Raw genomic sequence first — 21,671 nt, 5'->3', positions numbered from 1 at the left:
CTGGTCTGATGGCCTATGTGTCCTATTGTTGCATTTCTCCTGGTAGTTCTGGAGCCTTTTCTGTTGCCAAATTTGGCTCACTGAGGGCGTGCTTGCAGCAAGCAGCTGCATGGCTTGGGATCCATTGCCCCGTGAGGAACAAATGCTGTCCCTGCACTCATGAATGCAGTTCATCAGCACTCATAAAGGGTTTTCATTTTAAAAAAGGACGAGATGTGCTTCCCATTTCAAGCATTGTTTAGGTTCCTTTATTTCAATGCTGTAGCCATTATGTTTTGTGTGGGCTTTTCCCTTCCTTTGCCCTTCCCTTTCCCCTTCCTGTGCTTAGCCTGATGTGCCCATGTTGGCACAGGGCTGGCACCCAGCTGCTGAGATCGGGGTGGTTTGGGGTGACTTGGGATGGTGTGTTGAGAACGTGGGATTTGCAGGTGGCTTCAAGTGGAGTCCATCCACCATCTATAGAGCATGAAACCTCCAGGGCTGGATTTCAGCAACCTCTCATGGGGACAAGCCAGAGAGCACAGGGCCTTCTGGCCAGCAGGCAGCCAGGTTTTGCTGCCATACCCCTTTGGGCTATCAGACTTCCCAACCTGCTGAGCTCTGCTATGCTGCTTAGGTGCACGGCTGTTGTGGCACCAGGTCCGCATAGCACATCTGAAAAGGTAACGATGATGTGGTTGTAACTGTTACCGTATTTGTTCAAATGCGAAATTCAAATGACCCGGGCTTTGTTTGACGTGCTGCCTCAACTGGTGCAACTTTTCCGCAGGGTGAGCAGGGACACCTAGCGACCAACCAGTGCCACTGAAGAGAGGAGCCTTCCCAGCCCCGAGGTCCTTAAGAATTGGTGTTTGCTGCCATCCGGAGCAAAGCCAGGACACGAACAGCGTGACACACCGAGGTGAAACGCTCGCGGACACCTGGTGGTCTCGGGTTCGTTCTGTGCTGGGGGGGGGGAACTCCACTTCCTAAGGGATGTCCTTATCTAGCTGCAAACAGAAATTTCCTGGAGTGGCTTTCAGGTTGTTTTGGGCACTCTTTGCAGCTATTTGAGGTAAGAACAATGGGGGAAAAAAAGAGTCTTGTTTTATTCTGTAAATATGCAAAGGCATAAACAGTTCCATGTGCTCATTCACGGTGCTCTGGTGCTGGCATAGGGCAGAAGCTCTAATCTGGATGCAGCCCAACTTGTCCCATTTCATGCAGTTTTCATTGTTAACAATTTAACATTTGCTTCAGTGTGAGTGGGGTAAGTGCAGATATGGATGCTGTCTGTTTCACCAAGTCGTGGAATGATGGGCTTCATCCTGGCACAGTAAATGCAGCCAGGGTATGGATGGGGCTGTGCCTGGCTTCTATCTGCATTTTCAGGCACAAGCCCAGCTGAGCTTCCCAAAACCACTCTCCAAATCTCCAAGCACTACTGTGACACCAGTGGATGCAGATGGTGACATCTTGGTGCACTGCTCCTGCCAGACCTTCACTTCTCAGCTGTTAGATGTGGATTTGGGACCACATGGGGTCATGTCCCAGGGCAGGGCCATTATCTCCAAGCCCTAATGCTGAAAGTAAAGCTGATGTGACATTCCCATTCCCTGCTTGGAATAAGGGATGGTGTAGGCAGTGGTTGGTGCTGGTAGTGCAGGGGGACATGGAGACAGTAGGGTCCTTGTCAAAGAGTGATGAAACCTTAGCCAAGGAGAAGCTTCTCATCCTCCATCCAGCTTCTTTATCCGTGTCACCATAAATCCCTTAGCAAGCCCTTGACTTCTGAGTGATGTTCACCCTCTCCCAAGGCTCAGCAGCATGCGTCTCAGTTTCTAGTTCATGGTTGGGGTGCCATCAAAGAGCTGCAGGCAGAGAAGAGTTTGCAGCCAGCAGGGGCTCAGCTGGAGTAACTCAAGAAGCAGCCTCCCACCTGTTCCTGGCCAGAGGTTAGGGCAGGACATGTGCAGAACCCATCACGTAGCCCCAGCAGCACTTCCCCTGGGCACGTTTTGGTGGCAGGGTGATACAGAGCGCGAGGCTGCGATAGGTTTGTTTGCCATGAAATGCAGATACACCCCTGTGTTTGAAGCAAAGGTGACATTGCTACCCAAAAGGACTTCAGATTCTGATATCTGATCTGCTGGCTCATTGATTCTTTTCATTGTCTGGTTTGTGTTGAATTCAGCAGTTCAGCTTGAAGAGGAGATCACTCATTTGGGAGATTATGATGATGGTGTTCCTCTTCCAAGAGCCCTTTGTGCTTATCACAGTTTTGATCAGACAGCACTGACATGCATCGTTGGAGGTAGGTTATACATTTGGCAAGGAAGGCAGAAGATATTGTAAAACTTAATTTTATCTGCTTGTTGTAGGGTGGGGCTTTTGTCGCTCTTGAGGCTCTGCCACACAAAGGTGGAGAGGATGTGAGATGTGATAACATTGCCAGTGGTGCAGAGCACATCACCTGCTTGGGACCAACAGCTGGCATGGACCTCTGCTTGCTGCCCGTGGGGATTGGGCAGGTTATTGTCAAATGGTTTCAAACAGATGAAATGGTTCAGGAAGTGGCAACTGATGATTTCATCATCCCCCATGTGAGCTGGTGTTGGACGTGATGGCACTTCCTTGCCTTGCAGGTGTCACTGTGGGGTACTGGGACCCTGCTTGGCACTGAAATTTGCCCTTTTTATTTCCTGCCATTGTCCAGTTCCCCTGCACTCCTTTCTCCCTCTGCTCACAATCTCATTTTTGTTTCCCTGCAATAAGAATCATGGACGATGGCACTGGTGCTGTCTTATGGCACAATGAGGACTTGGTTCAGCTGCTCTCAGCCTTTTCTGAATGTGGAAAGTGCAAAACAAATACATAATAAATCTTTCTGGTTATGTCTTGGGACAGCTTGTAGCAACCAAGCCTCTTCACATCAGGTCCCTGTCCCTCTGCTTTACCCCAGAGCTCCACTTCACAGCTCCCCCTCAAGCACCTAGAGCACATGCCTCAAAAGCCAGATATCACTGCTGTATTTAAGCAGCAAACTCAATCTGATCATATAGCTGTAACCACTTGGAGGTGTGCGGGGTGTTTTTTTTTCCCTGGTGACTTTCCCACAGGGTTTCTCTCCACGATTGCTCTCGTTACTCAGCGGTTGTTATTGTTCAGGTCCCCATCATCTGACCCGTTATAATCCCCATATTGCATTACAGGGATTGCTGCACATTCTTGGTGTATGCCTCTGTTGGTCAATTTTAGACTGCCCCATCGAGCTTATGAGTTTCTTAAAAGCAATGCATGGTTATGTTACACAGGCACATTCTCTGACTGTTTTCCACTTAATGCCTTGGCACTGGGAAATGGCATGCATCAGTAGCAAAGGGAAATAAATATGTGGGTTTTATTAGCAAAAAAAATGACAGCCAGCATTATAGAAATTCCTTTCAAGTATTTGGCATCAGCACGTGTGCCTTAAATACAGAATAAATTTGAGGCACTTGAAGCATGGCTTGATGGCCTGCTTAGTGTCAAGTCATGACACAGGAGTCAACTCCTCTCGATAGTTAAAAACTTGCCAACCTTTTTGCTTTCGAGACAGATATGCTGGAAGGCTCGAAAAACGTGCACAAAAGAGAAAAGCCATTTATGTAGAACCATCCTAAGTTTCATGCAAGAATCCATCTGCATATAACTGCTTGAACAGTAAGGAAGAACTACGAATTGTTCATTAGAAGTGCAGTCGTCTTTTCTTTCCTATCAGCTCAGTAAGAGTTCGTTCCTTTTATTTAACACCTCTTATATCCCTACATCTCATGCAGTAGCTCGTTAGTGCTGGGAATCTCAAGCAAGTGTCAAATTGGCATGAAATAATGAGTGCTACTGTTGGAAGTGTCTTTCCTCTTTCATCCATTGTGATGGCATTAGGGAGGATTTTGGACAGCTCTCACGGAAATGTCTGCAAAATGTTATTGAGAAGAGGAGTTGGGTTCTGCCTTGGAAAGAACTTCTAGATTTGGTCTTAAGAATGGTTTCAGCCCGAAGGGTTGCCTTAACGTGCTGTTTCCAGTACACCAAAACACTAAGCAACGTGTTAGAAAAGGAAGTGGATCCCGTACTCAATGTAATTTATGGAGGAGACCTAAAGTAGGCAAAATGTGATACCCACTTTGGAAATCTGTGGGATTAGCACCTGTGCCACTGGGAGAGGTGTCACTGGGCAGCCTTTGCCCTGTGCCCATGGAGAAGGCACTGCTCCCAGAGGTGTAGTGTTTCCTAGCAGCAGTATTGACAAATGATATATTTCTACTTAGAAGAAAGCTTGCTTTTTAAATCCCTATCAGTGTTCTCAGTATCCCTGTTTTCCATCTCGAGAGGCCTTCATGGGCTGACCCTACTTAACTCAGCAGATCTGGCAAGACCAGGGCCCAAGATGGGCCTGGCTGCAGATGGTGGAAATACAAGAAGGTGGCCAGGGACTTTATTTACAGTCAAGAAATTAGCAAGCGATTTGTAACCACTGAATAGACAGCTTCTGTGACCCAAACAGCATCGTTTGGGTGAATAACATACCGGCTACTGGAGCGCATTGATTTATTTGATAACATCAGGAAACCATTTATGGACTCTATTATGGACAGCATTTGCTGGAGGTTAGAGCTGCAGAGCAGATAGATTGATGTGTGGGTCTGCTGTTGTGCTTGCTACTGCATAATATAAAATAAGGATGGCCCCTGAAATACCGAAGGGGCAAACAGAAGCGTTATGTACTTGGCTTGATTTATTTTTATTTTTACGTTTGCCATTTATTTGATTCTTAAATTTTTGAATTCTTCGCAGTGGTGTACCAACCTGTGGTTTATGGCTTTTTAATTGGACACCATGGTTCTTGTTACAGAACTCATCAGCAAGAGGCCCCATCTCACAGACGTGGTTTTTCTGATGACAGAGTCTAGTAGAACATAACTGGGACTGGGCTCCAACCCACTGGGACTTGGGTTTCACAACTTCTCACCTGTGGCTTCTTTCCGATGAAAGATACTTTCACAGTTATAAGCTGAGGACTTGACTTGATGGCCTCTGAAATGACAATTTGAAGTAGGAAAAGGATGAACCTGAGTTGCGTTTTTCAGCCAATATCTGGTGACAATATGAGTAACATCCATGACAGAGAGAGGCCAGTGGGGATGTATGTAGAGGGGCAATGCATTGCTCCTGGGCAGGATGTGATGTGCTGGGGAACACTCACTATTAGGAGAGGGGATGGACTCGGCCTCAACTGGATGTGATATGTTTTGTGTTGACCACTGGCTGCCTCTGCCCATCTCAGGAGCTTTGTCTTACCGGGATCTAGCACTTGGGAGAGCCTGTAGGTCATGTAGCAGGTGACCTTGCATCAGTCCCCCTGCAATTTTCAGGTTTTAGGATCTCACTAAAGGTGGTGAAATCCCCTTGCTGTCCTCAGTCCTGTTTTTGAGACACCTGGATGTAATGGATACAGACACCTCATGTAATTATACAAAAAAATAATTTCAATACAGAGCTCCCCCAGGCACCTTGCAGGTAGCATCAATTCCACCCATGGGCTGGGGGAAATCCATGCACAGAAAGTAGCACTGAATTCCCCTAGAAAACGACCATCTCCTCTGGATCTCAATGGGGGACGCACCAGCTGCACTGAAATGTCAGAAGGGTTTGCACAGCTGACACGTTGCTGAAAATGGAGCATGGCAGCATCTCCATAAATTCTCTTTATCCAGCCAAGTGCAGCTTAATATAGACTTAGAGGTGCTGCCCGTCTGCTGCACTGCGACCGAGAGCTGCCGCCGCTCATGACCAAAAGACAAAGTCATCGATTTAACCCAATGAGCTACTGCTAGGGGGGAAAAAATCCCAAATTTATCTTTCTCTTTAGTTTTATAAAGTAACAGGGGAAGGAGGGAACGAGCAAAAATGTCTGAACTCGGCCAAACGTCTGACGAAGATGTGTCCCCCGAGGACATCAACGAAGATGAAATCCTGGCCAACCTCTCCCCTGAGGAGCTGAAGGAGCTGCAGAGCGAGATGGAGGTGATGGCCCCTGACCCTGAGCTCCCCACAGGAATGATACAGAGGGATCAGACAGAGAAGCCCCCAACGGGCAGCTTTGACCACCGCTCCCTAGTGGACTACCTGTACTGGCAAAAGGCGTCCCGGCGCATGCTTGAGGATGAGAGAGTTCCCGTCACCCTCCTGCCCTCTGAGGTAACCAGCAAAAAATCACACCTATCTTTTGTGTATCTGCTATGGGATCTGTTTTGTAGTTGCAGTACTGTGTGTCTGCTATGGGATCTGTTTTGTAGTTGCAATACCTTAATATACCCCTGCTTCCATTCTTTGTTAGAATGGTACAGTACAAGCCATGAGTTTAAATGGCTTAAAAGCCTCATTAATGTCAGGATCCAGCTTGGACTGGTATAAAAGTTTATATTTAGATGTTTTCCTAAATCTTTATTTGTGGTTTTCAGCAGAAGAATATCCTAATGCTGTTTCAATAAAGCAAACCACTGAGAAACTCTCAGAAAATCAATCTGGAGGATATAAGACATCGGTTTGGCTTTGCACATTGATTGACATCATATTGCTTTTCCATGGAGCACTTATTTTAATGAGTATGTTCAGTGTAATCATCGGCAGAATTTAATGTCACGTTGGGGGGAAAAATCCTACAGACCATTTTTTCAATGTGAACATACAAAAACAGTTTGCAGGCATGCAAACTCCATGAACTGGTCCCATCCTTTTCAATGCAGTCCTTAACTTTGTTGTACTATCCGTATAATTTGAATAGAGGCTAAGGTCACACTTGGGTATTTGTCAGTGTTTTGTGGCACTTGACAAGGAAATGATAAAAATAACACCAAATCCAGAAGTAGATTAGGATCAGAGTTCCTTAATCCCCAGAAGGGTTTCAGGACCACCTTAATGTAGCATTAAATCCATCCAGGATTTATTGGTCAATGTTCTTAAAGGGCAAAGATGAGAAATTTGCCTACAGCCACTTTCAGAGCAATTGTCCTTTCATTCCATACCAATCCAGCACACTGACTTTCAGGCAATGGCACTTTTCAGTGTTGTTATTCTATAGTGGACACAGAGGTATGAAAATACTGCCATTTCATTATTTTAGCACAAGGTTAATGTTATTTTGCCTGTTTCTGTCTCCTGCAGAGAATGACTGCAGAGGAGATGGGAGACAGTGGTGGCAGGAGGGGGCCTGAGGCTGATGGGAAAGAGCGGCACTACAAAAATGAGAGCGTGTCACATGCAGTAACACAGCCTGGGGAGATGAACAGAGATGGAAGCAGTGAGGAGAGAGAGGAGGAGGAGGAAGAGGAAGAGGACGAAAGTGAAGAGGAGGAAGATGAGAGTGAGTCAGAAACAAAGGAAACTTGTGTTAATGAAAACCATCACAGTGATCAAACAAGCAAGCAACCAGGTACGGAATCAGGGGAAACCACAGAAAAGTCAGATGAAAATGAAAAGAAAATCTCAAAATTGAACATCCCCAAAAAGTTAGCACTGGATACCAGCTTCATGAAGCTCAGTGCCAGGCCATCAGGAAATCAAACCAACTTAGAAGAGAGCTTGGAGAAAGTCCGAAAAAACAATCCAGAGATGAAGGAGCTCAACCTGAACAACATAGAGAACATCCCCAAAGAAATGCTGATAGACTTTGTCAATGCGATGAAGAAGAATAAGAACATAAAAACGTTCAGCTTGGCCAACGTGGGAGCCGATGACAGTGTTGCATTTGCACTGGCCAATATGCTGCGTGAGAACAGGAGCATCACCACGCTCAACATCGACTCCAACTTCATCTCTGGGAAGGGCGTTGTGGCCATCATGAGGTGCCTGCAGTACAACGAGATGCTGACGGAGTTCCGCTTCCACAACCAGAGGAGCATGCTGGGCCACCAGGCCGAGATGGAGATCGCCAGGCTGCTGAAGGCCAACAACACCCTGCTGAAAATGGGCTACCACTTCGAGCTGCCAGGGCCCAGGATGGTGGTGACCAACCTGCTGAGCAGGAACCTGGATAAGCAGAGGCAGAAGAGGCAGGAAGGGCAAAGGCAGCAGCAAATGAAAGAGCAGAGAGAGCTAATCACCATGCTGGAGAACGGACTGGGCTTGCCACCTGGGATGTGGGAGATGCTGGGGGGGCCGCTGTCCCAGCCCAGGCCGCAGGAAGCTCCCCCAGCACCCAAACCACCCATCCCCACCTCAGCGCCTCAGGGACGGGGGAAGGAAAGCACACGACCTGCAGCTCCTGAGCAGCCGCGTGGGGCTGAGCCCAGTTTCAGGGTGATCAAGCTGAAGAAGATCCAGCGCAAACCCGCTGTGCCCAAGTATGTAGAGCCCACTGAGAAAACCAACCTCAAGGATGTGATCAAGACCCTGAAGCCGATCCCGAGGAGAAGGCCCCCTCCTCTCGTCGAGATAACACCACGAGATCAGCTGCTGAATGACATTCGTCAGAGCAACGTCGCGTACCTCAAACCGGTGAGTGTTTAGCAGAGGAGGGGATTGTGTTCTAGAGCTGCTATTTTCATAGAATCATTAAAGTTGGGAAAGACCTCTAAGATCACCAAGTCCAACCCCAACCCACCCCCACTGTGCCCACTGATCACATCCCTCAGTGCCAAATCTCCACGGTTCTTGAACAACTCCAGAGATGGTGAGCCACCCCCACCTTACTGGGCAGGCTGTGCCACTGCATCACTGCTCTTTCTGAGATTTTTGCTAACATCAAACCTGAACCTCTCCTGGTCCATCTTAAAGCCATTTCCTCTCATCCTAGTCTTTACCCATCAGCACAACAGTGGGACTTCCAAGCACATCCCTAGCTGTGTGCAGTTATTCTATGGCATCCACTGGGGGGATGCCCCAGCATCACCAGAGCCCCACTGCCTTTTTGGCTTTTATTTTGCGCCATCATATGGCAAAAGTAATTAGTGAAATCCCAATGATAGGTGTGGGATTTTAACCTTTTGTTCCACAGTAATAAAGGTAAATAAAAAGGAAATTCTGCTGGGGGCAGACAAACTCAGAGGAACTCAATGCTAATGTGCTGGTAATCATATATTAATTATTATAATATGCAAATGCTCTTATAAGATCGGGGATACAACAGGCTTTTTTCCACAGAATTCATTTAATCTGTCCTTAGGTCCCCATTAAAAAAACATGCTGAAGCCCTGCTATTGTTATTATTTTCTATAGCAGTGATGGTGCAAAGACCCCCTACAATCTATTTTCCATGGGTCTGAGCCTGCACCTTACATTTTGAATTATAACAGCAGGATGGGTAAAAGATGCTTTTTCTTGGTTGCCTACGTATGATTTTAGAGCTGCATAAAAGCATCTCAGGTAAAATAGTTAATCCTGTGCTCTACTGATTTTCTAAAAAAACGTACAAATTATGGATTTGGGTTTTGTTGCTCATTCTTATTCTGTTTTAAGAAGTCGCTAAGATGCTGGAAGGAGAATCAGGGGCCAAATTCACCCAAGGCACCTGAAGGTGTCTGTGCTGGTGCACACAGAGCCTGGTGACCTGATGATGGGAACCATTGCCCCAGGAAGCTTCTGATTTTTTGGCTTCCCTATAACATTGCATTACTTTGCATTGCACCTTTATTCAAGGAAAATTGAAAGCATTTCAAAATGTGTGTAGCTAGTGATGTTGATGCCTCTGTTTGTGTTGCTAAGTTCTGAGGAAGAGGAGAGAAAATCCTTTGCAAATAGAAATGATCAATAGTATTTCGTAATTAATATGTTGCTTAATATTGACCCTTTTATACAGCGGGGGACACTTTGCTTTCATTTGTCTGCACAGAAGTAACTATTCCCTCAGTAATTTCAGGCAGTGTCTTGTCCTGAAATATCAGAAGGGATCAGCCCTGCAGTGACCTTGAACCCTAATGGCTTTCTATTGGCACAGCCCTAATCCACACCCTCCCCCCACCCAAAATCCCAGACAGACGTTAACAGCCAAGGGCTGTGGGATTTGTTGCTGTTTGCTCTCCCAGAGCTGCTCTTTGTCTGAGCTTGGGAGCCATGTCCGGATGCTTGGGTAACCCGGAAAGATAAAACAAAGGACACTTGTGCTGATTTTTGTTGATCCACCTAGTATCAGGCCAAATGGCTTGGATTTAGGGCATCGGGGTTTTATTCTTATCTGCTCATGTGATTTTGGTAACTGCTTTTCTGCCTTGATATCCTCAGCTCTGCTATGTTTTACTGCCTGAGCCAACCTGGGTGTCCTTGCTCTCTTTCTGGGGGGAGGCTCATTGCTTGCAAAGTGATCTACTGGGCATTAAGCATCACAGACTGCAAGTGGGGAAGTGCAGACAGACCCGAATTCTTGATTGAACTCCTTGATGCTCCTTGCCGTTATGTTTCTGATCCTTTCACAGTTTCTGAAGGTTTGTATGTTTATGTTGAACTAAACTGCTTTGAGAAATTGCCTTTCCTTACAGTGTTTTTTATCCTTGTCCAGGTGCCATTACCAAAGCAGTTGGAGTGAGAGACCCAAAGAAAACAACTTGGAGCAAAGACTGTTCAACTTTTGCTTACAGTTGTTTCAGCAGAAGTTTTCTGCAGAACCCAGGTGGTGTATGTGACTCTTTGGGAACAAAGCTTGCAATATGCACTTCTCTCAGTGTGATGAAAAAGGCTGGCACGGGAAAAATCAGCACTAAGAGTTTCCATCAGGTATCAAAATCCCAGTGCCATCTGTCTGCCAAATGGATTCAAGGCTCCAGTTTGTTGTGGGAGGATTTCCTCAGAGACATCAATAACCTTAAGTCTTTCTAGTTTGTCAGTAAACTATTTTGCTTCCATGTTGTCCTTCTGCTGTCCAATTCTGCAGGAACACGCTGTGCTTTAGCTTATCTTTCTTTTCACACACATGCTCCTTGATTATTCTCTTGTCCATAAGAAAAACATTTGGTTTCTATGTAAACAGCTTTATTTTTTAGGCTAAGGAAATGAATGAAATAAAAGCTTTCTCCATAAAAAATGTGCAGCACATCCATGGCTTGTAAGAAGCTTGCAGAACAGAATGCACTCTGCTGCATTCATATTTCAAGCCAGTGTATTTCCTAACAGTCCAGCTGGTCTCATACCTGACCAGCATGTAAAAGATGATGCCATGCTGTTCAGAGAGCTGTAATCTTAATTCCACGTAATTCACCCCTGGATCAGGCTCCACACCACCCCCATCTTGGGGTGCACCAAAACGCCGTTGCCAACCTCTCTCATGCTGCTCTCAAGCATCTGGAGGATGAGCCCTAACCCTCTCTCTGTAACTTGAAAAGCTTATTTTTACTTTAATACTGTTGTGACATTTTTTTCTCCTCCCCTTTTTTAATCGCATCAGATGGTTTTGCTGCAAGACTTTTCTACAGCAGCTACAAGTCATTTTCCTGTGGAATACAGCCATATGAGATCAGCTTTTTCTCTTTTTTTTTCTTTCTTTTTTCCCCTGAGTTGCTGGAAGCTATAAAGATTATTCCTGTAAAATCACCCTTGATCCACTCCTCTCCTCCCAGCCAAGCCTTCCCCTTTGCTAACATTCACCTCCTCTGCCTTCCTGTGGCTGATCCACTCGCTCAGTACGCCTACTTTGCAGCTCGTGGCAGCCCTTCCTGCAGGTCAGTCTCTCCTTGCTGCCTACGACTGTTTGCAATGGTACTCTGGCAGCTAAATCCTAGTGCTGCCCAGGGCATGGCTCCCAGTAACCTTAGAAGCAGGCAGAAATCCCTCCCAGGTAATTAGAAGAAATGTAAAATCGCAGTTAAGCAGTTACATAAGAGACTGAAACAACGTGAACAAATGCTTACATGTTGCACTTCTGCAGACAGGCTTTTGTAAGGATGCAAGAGTGAGGCTGCACCATTCCTGCAGCTCACAAACAGCTCTCTCATGACTCAGCAGCATGAATAGAGACAGCAATCAAAACCAGAATTCATCACAAGCACTGTCTCATGGCATGAGTGGTAGGGTGACCACAGCTGTCCCACCACCACCTCACTGAGGTCACCAGCTGTGAAGACATCCACAAGCTGAGGTTAGAGTCACATTTCCCAACCTGAAAGAAATACACTCAGTAATCACCATTAGAGTTTATTTTTCTTCATAACTGTGCAGTTTTTTAAAATTCTACAGTAATGATGAAGTCATAGGCTACTACTTTTAAGTGTGGAAACAGTTTTCAGAAACAAAGACCATGCGCTACATGTGAGGAACAGGCCATTGACTCTCCAGCTGGAATTATTTTCAATAAATACTGATCACTTTAACACTTAAATGGAATGACGTGTTCAGATTTCTACACAGCTCACTATGAAAACAGCATGGTAAGTTACATAAAAGCTTCAACCGTAAGGATGTTTGCTTTATTGTTATACTAATTACTTTGTTAGAAAAAGAGAAATGCAAGAATATTTTAATGGAGTGTCACCTGGACAACGTTTTTTCCCATTATATTCTGCAAGCTGCTATTAGCAAGACAATTCCATCAGAGCTGGTAATTAAGTTAAAATATATATAAAAGAATCCCACACATCACTGTCAGGAGTTGTTACAGGCAAGTGTCCGTATGAATTTGGAATGGGTATTCAATAACTGTATCTTGACATTTATTGCTTTTACTCATAAACCTGAAACCCAGTTTATTCTTTTGAAGACTGTCAGCACTAAAGTCAGTGAAGTGCAAATTTTACTTCTATGTTTGCATTCTGCTTAAGGAAAAAACCCAAACAAAGCACACATGAAAACACACATACACCTTCATCTACAAAACAGCTGATACAGAATAAAGCAGAACAAGGTAAGTCCTAAAGTAGCAGTGTTTAAAAACATCAATAGGGTAGAAATGTAACTCATCTAGCTTATCCAAAAACTTTTTTCCTCCCATGTTTGGGTTTAGTTACATGAGGAAGTTCTGCCTCTCTTGCAGAGAAGAGCAACTTCTAGAGATCAACAGAATGAAGATTTCAGGGAGCACAAAGGTATGTTTCATTGGAACTGAGAGGCACGGTGCCATATATACTCTTCATGCTTAGATCTATTTAGACTGTTCCCCAGCTACCAAAGGAGGAATGTGAGGTGAGGACAGAACCCATATTGGTTACAGGTATTGCACAGTTTTACCACTTGCCAGTTAGGCTAGCAATGTGGTCTCAATACAAGACCACTGGAGTTAGGGGTTTAGAGGATGCAAGAGATACATACTTTCAATACATTCCAGCTCACCTTGAAGACTGCCAGCATGAGGGTGCTACACAGCATAACAAACTGGCTAAACTGCCATCTTGGAGAACTGAGATGAAAGGAGTGTTACTCTCACTAACAGACAAATTTGTTGCAAGACATTTAAGAGACTGCATTCTGTAGGTTTCCATCTCTTCTCCCTTTATCCCCCCAGGAAGAAGAGACAAGCAAATATGTTTAAGTCGGTATTTGTGTAAACACCAGAACATTTAATTATACAACAAAAAAAGTTACTCTTTTAATATTCATAGAGGAGCCCTGAATTCCTTGGAATACTGTATCCTGCAATTATTAATCTGTACCACACGTGCATTTCTTGTTTTGTACACAAACTGAAAGCAAGCTTGAACAATAGTAAATAGCAATTACACTCTTGCAACAGGTAAAAACACCACATTGCAGTTGCTTACTCCTTTACTTTAGATATGTAGTCAGCCAGTTTGTTGATACTATCTTCCTGCTGTTCTAGAGCATCCAGTATGATACCCATTGGGGTCTTCTTCAAACCTATTTCTTCCTTTTTGTTCTCCAGCTTGTTCTTTATGCTCCGGAGCCTCAGAGAAGCATGGATAAACATCACTGCACAACAAAAACACGTTTATTAATCAGTAATGCCCAATGAATGCATCACCTGGAAGAAGATCTCTGAATGACTGCTTCAGTAACTGCAAGTATCTATTTAATAATAATAATACTCAAGATGACTTGTGATGTTTTACGTGCTCCCTTCCCCCAGTCTTGATTTTGCTTTGAGAGAACTTAAATAGAGAGTACAGCCATTAGCTGATTTAGTCTCTCGTGACTTATTTGAGAAAGCTCAGTTCAGCCCTCAGAGATAGCAAAAATACTTACAGAGGAGAGGAAGAGTGATTCCGAACATGAACACCATGACATCTCCCAAGTAGGAGATCAAGAAGTAGCTAGACAGCATGATGACTATCACAAACGTGGTTGGGTACTGCTTCTTCATCCTGCGAAGTATATCCTTGTTGTGTGACACCCACACAAAGCCCAGGAACACCAGGACCACCACGGTACCACCAATGAGCATATTCAGAGGACTCAGAAATCTGGGGAAAAAAGAAGAAAAAAAAATAAGAGACAAGGAAGTTTGTTTCAGAGCTTTTGTGAATTGTGTCCATGCAGCAAACATCCAGCTTGCTGGTATCTTTACTGCTAGGTAGATAAATAGCTATCTAAGTCATTAAGAAGTCAATTGCTGTTGCAAAAGTCTTTACTGACTTCTGATTTTTACCCCAAAGCAACTGAACAAGCAACCTTTAGCCATGAATTAGCATATTTAGATAATCTTTTTCTTTATGTTCTCTTCTTGAACACAGCTGAGGATAATGAGAATTTCTGCATCACATTAATAGACACATTTAGCACCAAACTGCCTCCCACCCAGGCTATCAATGCTTTTGCTTGACATCACACTCCAAGTCAACAAATCGCAACAGCTCACAGGCCCAATGATCAGTTACCCAAGGGGTCGATCTTCCCCCTGCACATTACCAAAACCAGGCTCAGCCTACATGTTCAGGTCAACTAGCTTTTATCATCTTGTCTGGATTTACAAAGGGCAAAACGTATGGGAAATGTTGAGTATAGAAAGTTACTTTACTGTTATTGCTCATGCCTTCGATGCTTACCAAATTTGGCATATGGTGTTTATGTCAAAATAAGCACGTGGAAGCAACTTACTGGCAATTTGCTATGGTAAGAAGGCAATGTCATTATGCCCAGCTACCTAAATTGCTTATAGTTATAGAAAAACTGCAGAAGATCTTAGAAAATAGCATAATACTGATACAAACTCTTACACTAATTCCCCTGCCAAACAAACATTAGATTCTGAGGTATCTTTAACTTAAACTGAAGTTATATTGTGTGGGTAGGTGACAGAAAAGGAAGATTTTTCCCCAGCAGGCATTACTCCTGAGAATACAGAACTGAAACAACTGGTAGAGCTTAGACTTTCAGCCCATTATTTCTTCTTTTAAGTGTATTTATATTTTGCTGTTCTGCATAGTGCTTTACCTCTGAATTATCCCTTTTCACGGTTTATACCTGTCTAAGGTTATTTTATGAACCTGCAGGAACTTACCACCATCAGCACGACACACGGAAGCCCAGTCCCAAGCAAATGTGTCTGAGAGTCAGATGGAACTGGACACGTGGGGTAAAGGTCTTGCAGGAAGAAGAGCCAGGCCTGGCAAAGGGGCGACTGCTGAGGTTTGTGTTCTATTATTGTTATTGGAGTTACCAAGCAAACCAAGCCACCAAGTGGATCAGCTCTGGACTATAAACAGCAAGTCCCTTTTTGGGACCAGGATGAGAACATCACCTGCTCCCAAGTATTTAAGAGGTTGCTTTGTCCTCAGTTTTCACTGATGACTCTGCTTAGCTTGTTTCTGTACTTGTACAAAAGCCAGGCTCAACTATATTTTACTTCTACCGAAATAAGCTGTGTGATATCCTGTGCATTCTGATTTACTTGCTTGTATTTGCAAAGCCCCAATTACACAGCAGCTGAGCGCTCTGAGCAGCTACCACAATGACAGCAGCATAACACTATTCCTGTAAAGCAGTAAAGATTTTCTGCCATAGACCTTGTAGTCAGACTTACTGTTGTAAAGTCATGGGCGCAATGACTCACCACTCTACCCCAGTGCTGAGGAGGATGCTATGGTTTGTGGTCTGTGCTTCATATCCGGCACAAGCTAAAGAAATCTCTTCCTGGACTGGCATGTCAACACTGTACCTGCAGTGCCAGAGAGCATTGCCCTAGAGAACAAAGAACCCCCAGAATGATTTCAGAGCCTGGCTCTAGACTCTGTAAGTCATTTGTGCCAACAGGAGACAGGAGAACTGGACAGAAAGAGATTAGAATCCAAACTAGTTCCCCACCTGCTTCTGCTACTCATGCTGAAGAGCCAGCATGGCTATTTGGAAATGGCGATAGGGCAGACTTGCTTGTTGCATCTGAGTCACTCCCTGCAGCCAGCCAGATTATATTTAGCTCTGAATCGTCAATCCTAAGTTTCCAGGCTGGAAAAAGTGAACAGTACTGCTCTGGAAAGAAATTAGCTTCATCTGTATTCCATTGTAGCTAAAGGAGGGTGACTCGTGACTGCACTACACTAGTGTCCTGTTTATATACATACAACTGGACATATGAGATTCTTAAAGCAGAAATCATCTCAGCATTGCTGCTAGTTTGGAGTAGAAATGGCCAGACTTACTTGGATTGTTCCTAAAAAGGTACTGAAAAAATAATCCTGGAAGGAACAAAGGGCCAGGCAGAGCTCCATGCTCCATGTGTCGGGTAAATATTCTCAACGCTTTGTCTTCCCCATCCTTCCTCTCATTCTTGTTACAGCTTCAGAAACTGCTGGTGAAAAGCAATCCCCCTATGTTTGTAAGGAAAAGACTGCAGACTCTTCTGCTCTATGCTCTTCCTGGTATTACATGGGTTCTGTGTTACTGACTTGCTGTCAGGGATGTGAAGAAAAAAAAAAAATTCAAAAGATCCCATTTTCTTGGGGAGAGTTAATTGAATTACATGTTTTCTCAAGTGGGCTGCATTCCAATGCTTACAAGGAAACAGTGAACATAAGTATCAAATGAAGTCATTCAGAGCCACACAAAAACAGATGGGGGATAGCAGTTGCCACTAAAAACTGGTATTCAAATTATCAGCCATGTGTCCACAGGCTTCAATATTGTTGATTACAGTACTGGATAGGGTGTCACATGTTAAGCTCCCCTCCACTGTTTGAATCGCCAAAAGAGCAAAATTCACAGCACTACCTAGAATTCTCCTAGATATTTATATATAGATATCTCTTCTCCAGCAGTGGCATTTTTTCAGGAGGTCAGATCTCCATTATGCAGCTTCATTCAGATCTGCTGGCACACTTCTCTCACTAGCATAACAGCTAAAGACTAAAAAGGAAAAAAACACAGGCATATTTTTTTAGAACACATATCTGGGGGAAAATGAGAGCTGTATAGCAACCCTAGCAATCCTCTTACAGTTGAACCATCAGCACTGATATTGGCCACATTTACATACAGATCGAGACACAGTATAAAACATTCATGGTCAGGCAAATAGGCTGGGAGTCTTTCAAAGCTGCTGAGACAAGGTAAGTGGGCAGCCATTAAGCATGTTATAAGATACTTTCTAAAAATAATTCTCTTTAGGAGGGATTTGTAAGACTCCCAAATACTTAAAAATGTAATGCATGGAACTATTAGCATGGCAGTGTTGTGGTAACTTGATTTTGGGCTGCTCAAATATCTTAAGGGAAGAAATACTCTTTGGGAGCTAAGGAAAAAAACTGCTCTCTCTCATTACACTGAAAGGAGAAAGTATGGCAGGACAGAGCAACATTTGGTGTGCAAACAACCTTGAGCTCAGAGCCTCCTAACAGGATGCTCTACTTTATTGCTCCCTCTGGCAGACAAGATGCAGCCCTGGTAGGATGCTGCAGCCTTCAAAACAGCAGGAACAAACTGGCAAGGAAAACTGTCACCTGGATTTAGTGCCACTGGTGTCTCAGGACAACAGTAAGTACCTGCAGTTACTCGTCTGCTACTGTAATTGCTTTGATATAGAGTAAAAAGAGGGGTGAAAAAAAAGAATAAATAGAAGAAACATTCTTTCTGTCTGCAGGCTCCAGGGACACAAACACTGTGCTGTGTCGACCAAGGCTTTGGGACACTGTATCAGTTGCAAGCCGTACCAGAAGATAGCAGAGGGGCTACTTACTGGTGTGGGAGGAGTACTGGTAACTATGTAGCTACATCTGACAGCAAAAACAGATTTTTTATTTTTTTAGTTTCCCGGATTCAGCCTCCCAGCAGCAGAGGTAACCACTAACTTGGAGAATTCACAGCTACAGCATAGGGAAAAAGAGCTAGACAAGACTCATCTTTTGCTCAAGGCAGAAAACCTCCAGCAGCACAAGCCCAGAAGTCCGCACACACTGGAAGCAGTGGGCAGGCAAGAGCACTTTCCTGCTTCCTTCCTCCTTTGTTTTAATCGAAACAACATTACAGACCAAGTTCTGCTTCTTCACTCCCCACACTTCTGGTTTGAGTGAGGTTACACAGCTCATCTGAAGTTAGCATGTAAGCCTATGAATGGTATGTTGTCCTCTGATTTGTCACTAACAAATCTGGACAGAGCCAGGTGACAGACCACAGCAGCCACAGGTTTAGCAAGGCTCCTTTACATACTGTTTCTCACTTAGGCTGCTTTCAGGACAGGAGTTGGAGTTCTTTCTGCAGAATTGCTGGATCTTTATGAAGTTTTTTATGTGTTTGTCCTTAAAATGAAGTTTTTATCCACTTCATGAAGTTACATAGCATTACATTGCAGCAGTAGGTTTTGGAGCAGTGTGTTGTACACTTCTGAGTATTTCATTAGGAATTACAGAAACTACAAATGAGCATTTTGCTGCTCTGCAATCCTTGTTCTCTTAAGGGAATTAACTACAAGGAAGTCAGCTCAGGCAGTGGTCTGGGGAGGAAAGAAAATAAAGAATTAAAAGAAAAACAAAAGGAAAAGACACCCACACACTTGTTCATTGCAGGGGTTGTGCAGATGGCCAGTAGATGTTTAAATGAGAAGAGTGCAAAACGAAAGCAACATTGAACTTCAGGCTCTGGAGAAGACACTGTGCCAAAGGATGCAGCACTCTGAAACCCATTACACTTTTTCATACTATCACTTCTGCACATACTATTTTTTAGCAAATGTGAGGCACCACAAGCCTAAAAGAAACATCAGTTTAAGTAGTTAGTTTGAACTGCAAGACAGAGGAGCCTTATCAGACTAGGAGGAAGTACAGGCAAACACTGCTTACCAGGCAGACTGATTGGTTGTGGGCTGTTGGGAGTGCTGTGCAGATATTCTTAAACTTAGTGCTTCCCACAGTCATAGAATCACTCAGGTTGGAAAAGACCTCAAAGATCATTGAGACCAACCACGACCCAGCTATAAGAATCCTGCGCTCACAGTAAGGTATTCCATATCATACAGAGATGTGGAGATGGTGATACATTGAAGAGGTCAGCTCTGGACAAGAGCACTACATTATGCCATGGCAATAAGCACTGCTGCCCAGAAATTTCTTGATAGCGCAAGCACAGTTTCCATCTCAGCCCAGCATTTACCACAGCTACCATACTATTACAGCAGCCAAAATATCATCTCTGCATTGAATGCCTGTATGCATAATTAAGATGGCTTAAGAACAGGTAGAGTTGGTCATGGGCAAAGTTTAGTTTTGAACACAGAGACCACTGCACTAACGGTTTCAGTAATCCTGCCTGTAGGCCTACACACAGTCCTGGAGTTCCTAAAAAGCCATGATTCATCACTTATCACCCAGGCCCACTAGAGGGTAAAGTGCAAGATTGCATCTTAGTCATCAATGTAAATTTAATTGGGATGCCTTTCTTGGCCTTTCTCCCAAAGCTACAGTCCAGCCAACAGAAAAATCTTTTATTAAAAAGAAATGGATAGCTTTTCTTTATTGAAGTTCTATCCTGTTTCCTCTACAGTTCTTCTCCCATTCTTCTACTTCAACGTTGGAAGAAGCAAGTTTGCCACATATCAAAGGCTCTAAGATGTGCAATAAAACAAATTCACTCCAGGTTCTTCACATCTGTAAATTTTCAGTATAGCAGGTTATTGTTTAATGCAAAGATACTAGAATTACAATTCTGGTATTAATCTCTGTCTTGTGTGGCTCTGCTCCCTACCACCACCTCAGCAAAATGGTGGGAAATAAATGGAAATGTATCACCATCCTTGATCTGATGTGAGATCAGAGAATAAAAGGGGGAAGGAATTTAGGAGTAAAAGCTGCTGCCATTCCAGTTTTCCAGATGAGGATAACAAAATTATTCACTTTTTTCCCCCCAGCTTTTTGGGACAGACGAGCTGTACTCCTGCCTTCAAGGGTTGCTTTAATTTACCTTCTTATTTAGAACTGGCTATGGTATTGCACTGCTAAATAAAGGTAGATAAAGACAGAAGATTAGATTCTCTCTACAGTGAGTAAGAGTCTAGAAGTCTCTTTACTAGTCTAATGATCTGCTACTGAGTTGAGTACAGTGTATGGATCTCCACCAAAATTAAGAAAATCTTCCATGCCAAACCCTTAGCCGATACGCAGTAAAAAGAAGAGAAAAGCAGGGTTCTCAGCCTTTCCTTTCACAAAGCACGGGACAAAACTCCCTGAGCCCAGAGGTTCTCCACTAACTCAGATGCTGGGTCAATAGCATCAGCAGCCCTAAAAAGTTACAGATTGCTTCATTAAAAAAAAAAAAAAAAAAAAAAAAAAAAAAAAAAAAAAGGATAGGAGGAAAAATGTAAGCCTCTGCAACATATATGATAAGATAAAATCCTGCCAAAACCAATCTGGCCTAGTGGCCAGACAATCCTCCAATTTAAGCATTTGCACATTATTTGCTGAGGAGCGTAGGAAATGTATTTCAAGTTTCCATTTTAAAAGCTCAATCATCACAGCCTCAGCTGCAACTCCTGACAAAGAGCTTCTAGATCTTAAAACAGTACTTAAAGAAGAGGCGCACAGGCTTTAATTCTAATAATGTTTAGCTTATTTCCCAATTCTCAATAGGGAAGATAGAGCTGACACGAGACGTGAAGGTCTCAGTCTCACAAAAACGGATGGGTGCTGTGCTTATTTCATATTAAAGGCTTTTCAATCTGCGCTAGGTCAGGAATAAGAAAGGCTTGTTCTGTCCCCTCGGCATAGGCTTAAAGCTGTAACAGAGAGCAGAATTTATCTCCTTATTCGTTGGAATTCAGAGTGAAGTTTTATCTCAGCTCGACAGCCACGCCGGGCAGACTTGAGGCAGGAAGCAGTGATCGCCTCAGAGCAGCCAGCGACATCCTGCACCCACCGCTGCTTTCTGCCGGGCACCCCGAAAAGAGCCGGGCTCCTTCAGCTCGGGCAGCCCGTGGGAAACAAAAGGCAGCTCCCAGATTTGCCAACCAGGAATTAAAAAGCACGTCCTAAGCAAGCCAGCCCCCACCCAACACACAGCAAGGGCGGCCGGACGTTTGGGCACATCGCTACCGCGCTGCCCCTCACCCCGCAGCCCCACCGCCTCCGGCTCACTGACCCCACGATGGCGACGACGACGGCGGCCACCATCAGATAGTTGGTCTGGTAGTAGAGCAGGTTGTTGACCACCCTGTTGTTCCATTTCGAGATGTCCTTGAAGTCGGGCCGGGCGAAACGATCGGAACCGGGGAAGAAGTCCTCCCAGGAGCGCAGCGGAGCCACCTGCACCTCCATGGCTGCTGCCCCCGCCCAGCCGCCGCGCAGGCCTCGGCT

The 21,671-nt window shown here is 44.4% G+C and overlaps 2 protein-coding genes and 1 long non-coding RNA gene across 4 annotated transcripts; 2 read left to right on the top strand and 1 right to left on the bottom strand.

Moving 5' to 3' along the window:
• The first annotated feature begins 5,754 nt into the window (after positions 1-5,754).
• On the top strand, positions 5,755-10,935 carry LMOD3 (leiomodin 3). The gene is made up of 3 exons (XM_031605980.2): positions 5,755-6,219; positions 7,186-8,517; positions 10,514-10,935. The coding sequence occupies exons 1-3, from the start codon at positions 5,929-5,931 to the stop codon at positions 10,538-10,540; spliced, it is 1,650 nt and encodes a 549-aa protein (XP_031461840.2). The 5' UTR covers positions 5,755-5,928; the 3' UTR covers positions 10,541-10,935.
• Positions 10,936-12,125: 1,190 nt separating this feature from the next.
• Positions 12,126-21,632, bottom strand: ARL6IP5 (ARF like GTPase 6 interacting protein 5). Its single transcript, XM_031606037.2, has 3 exons — positions 21,457-21,632; positions 14,143-14,360; positions 12,126-13,869 (listed from the first exon to the last, which is right to left on the bottom strand). The coding sequence occupies exons 1-3, from the start codon at positions 21,630-21,632 to the stop codon at positions 13,697-13,699; spliced, it is 567 nt and encodes a 188-aa protein (XP_031461897.1). The 3' UTR covers positions 12,126-13,696.
• LOC149916461 (uncharacterized) lies at positions 13,847-21,094 on the top strand. Of its 2 annotated transcripts, XR_016470147.1 has the most exons (4): positions 13,847-13,957; positions 15,390-15,525; positions 17,760-17,865; positions 17,972-21,094. It is a non-coding gene; the product is annotated as an uncharacterized LOC149916461 (long non-coding RNA). The 2 variants fall into 2 exon arrangements; XR_016470146.1 differs by having other exon boundaries at positions 17,760-21,094.
• Positions 21,633-21,671: the final 39 nt, after the last annotated feature.

This window comes from Phasianus colchicus, chromosome 11, assembly GCF_987193195.1.
Source record: "Phasianus colchicus chromosome 11, bPhaCol1.hap1.1, whole genome shotgun sequence".
Taxonomy (NCBI): Eukaryota; Metazoa; Chordata; class Aves; order Galliformes; family Phasianidae; genus Phasianus; species Phasianus colchicus.
This window is presented reverse-complemented; position numbering and strand designations above follow the sequence as displayed.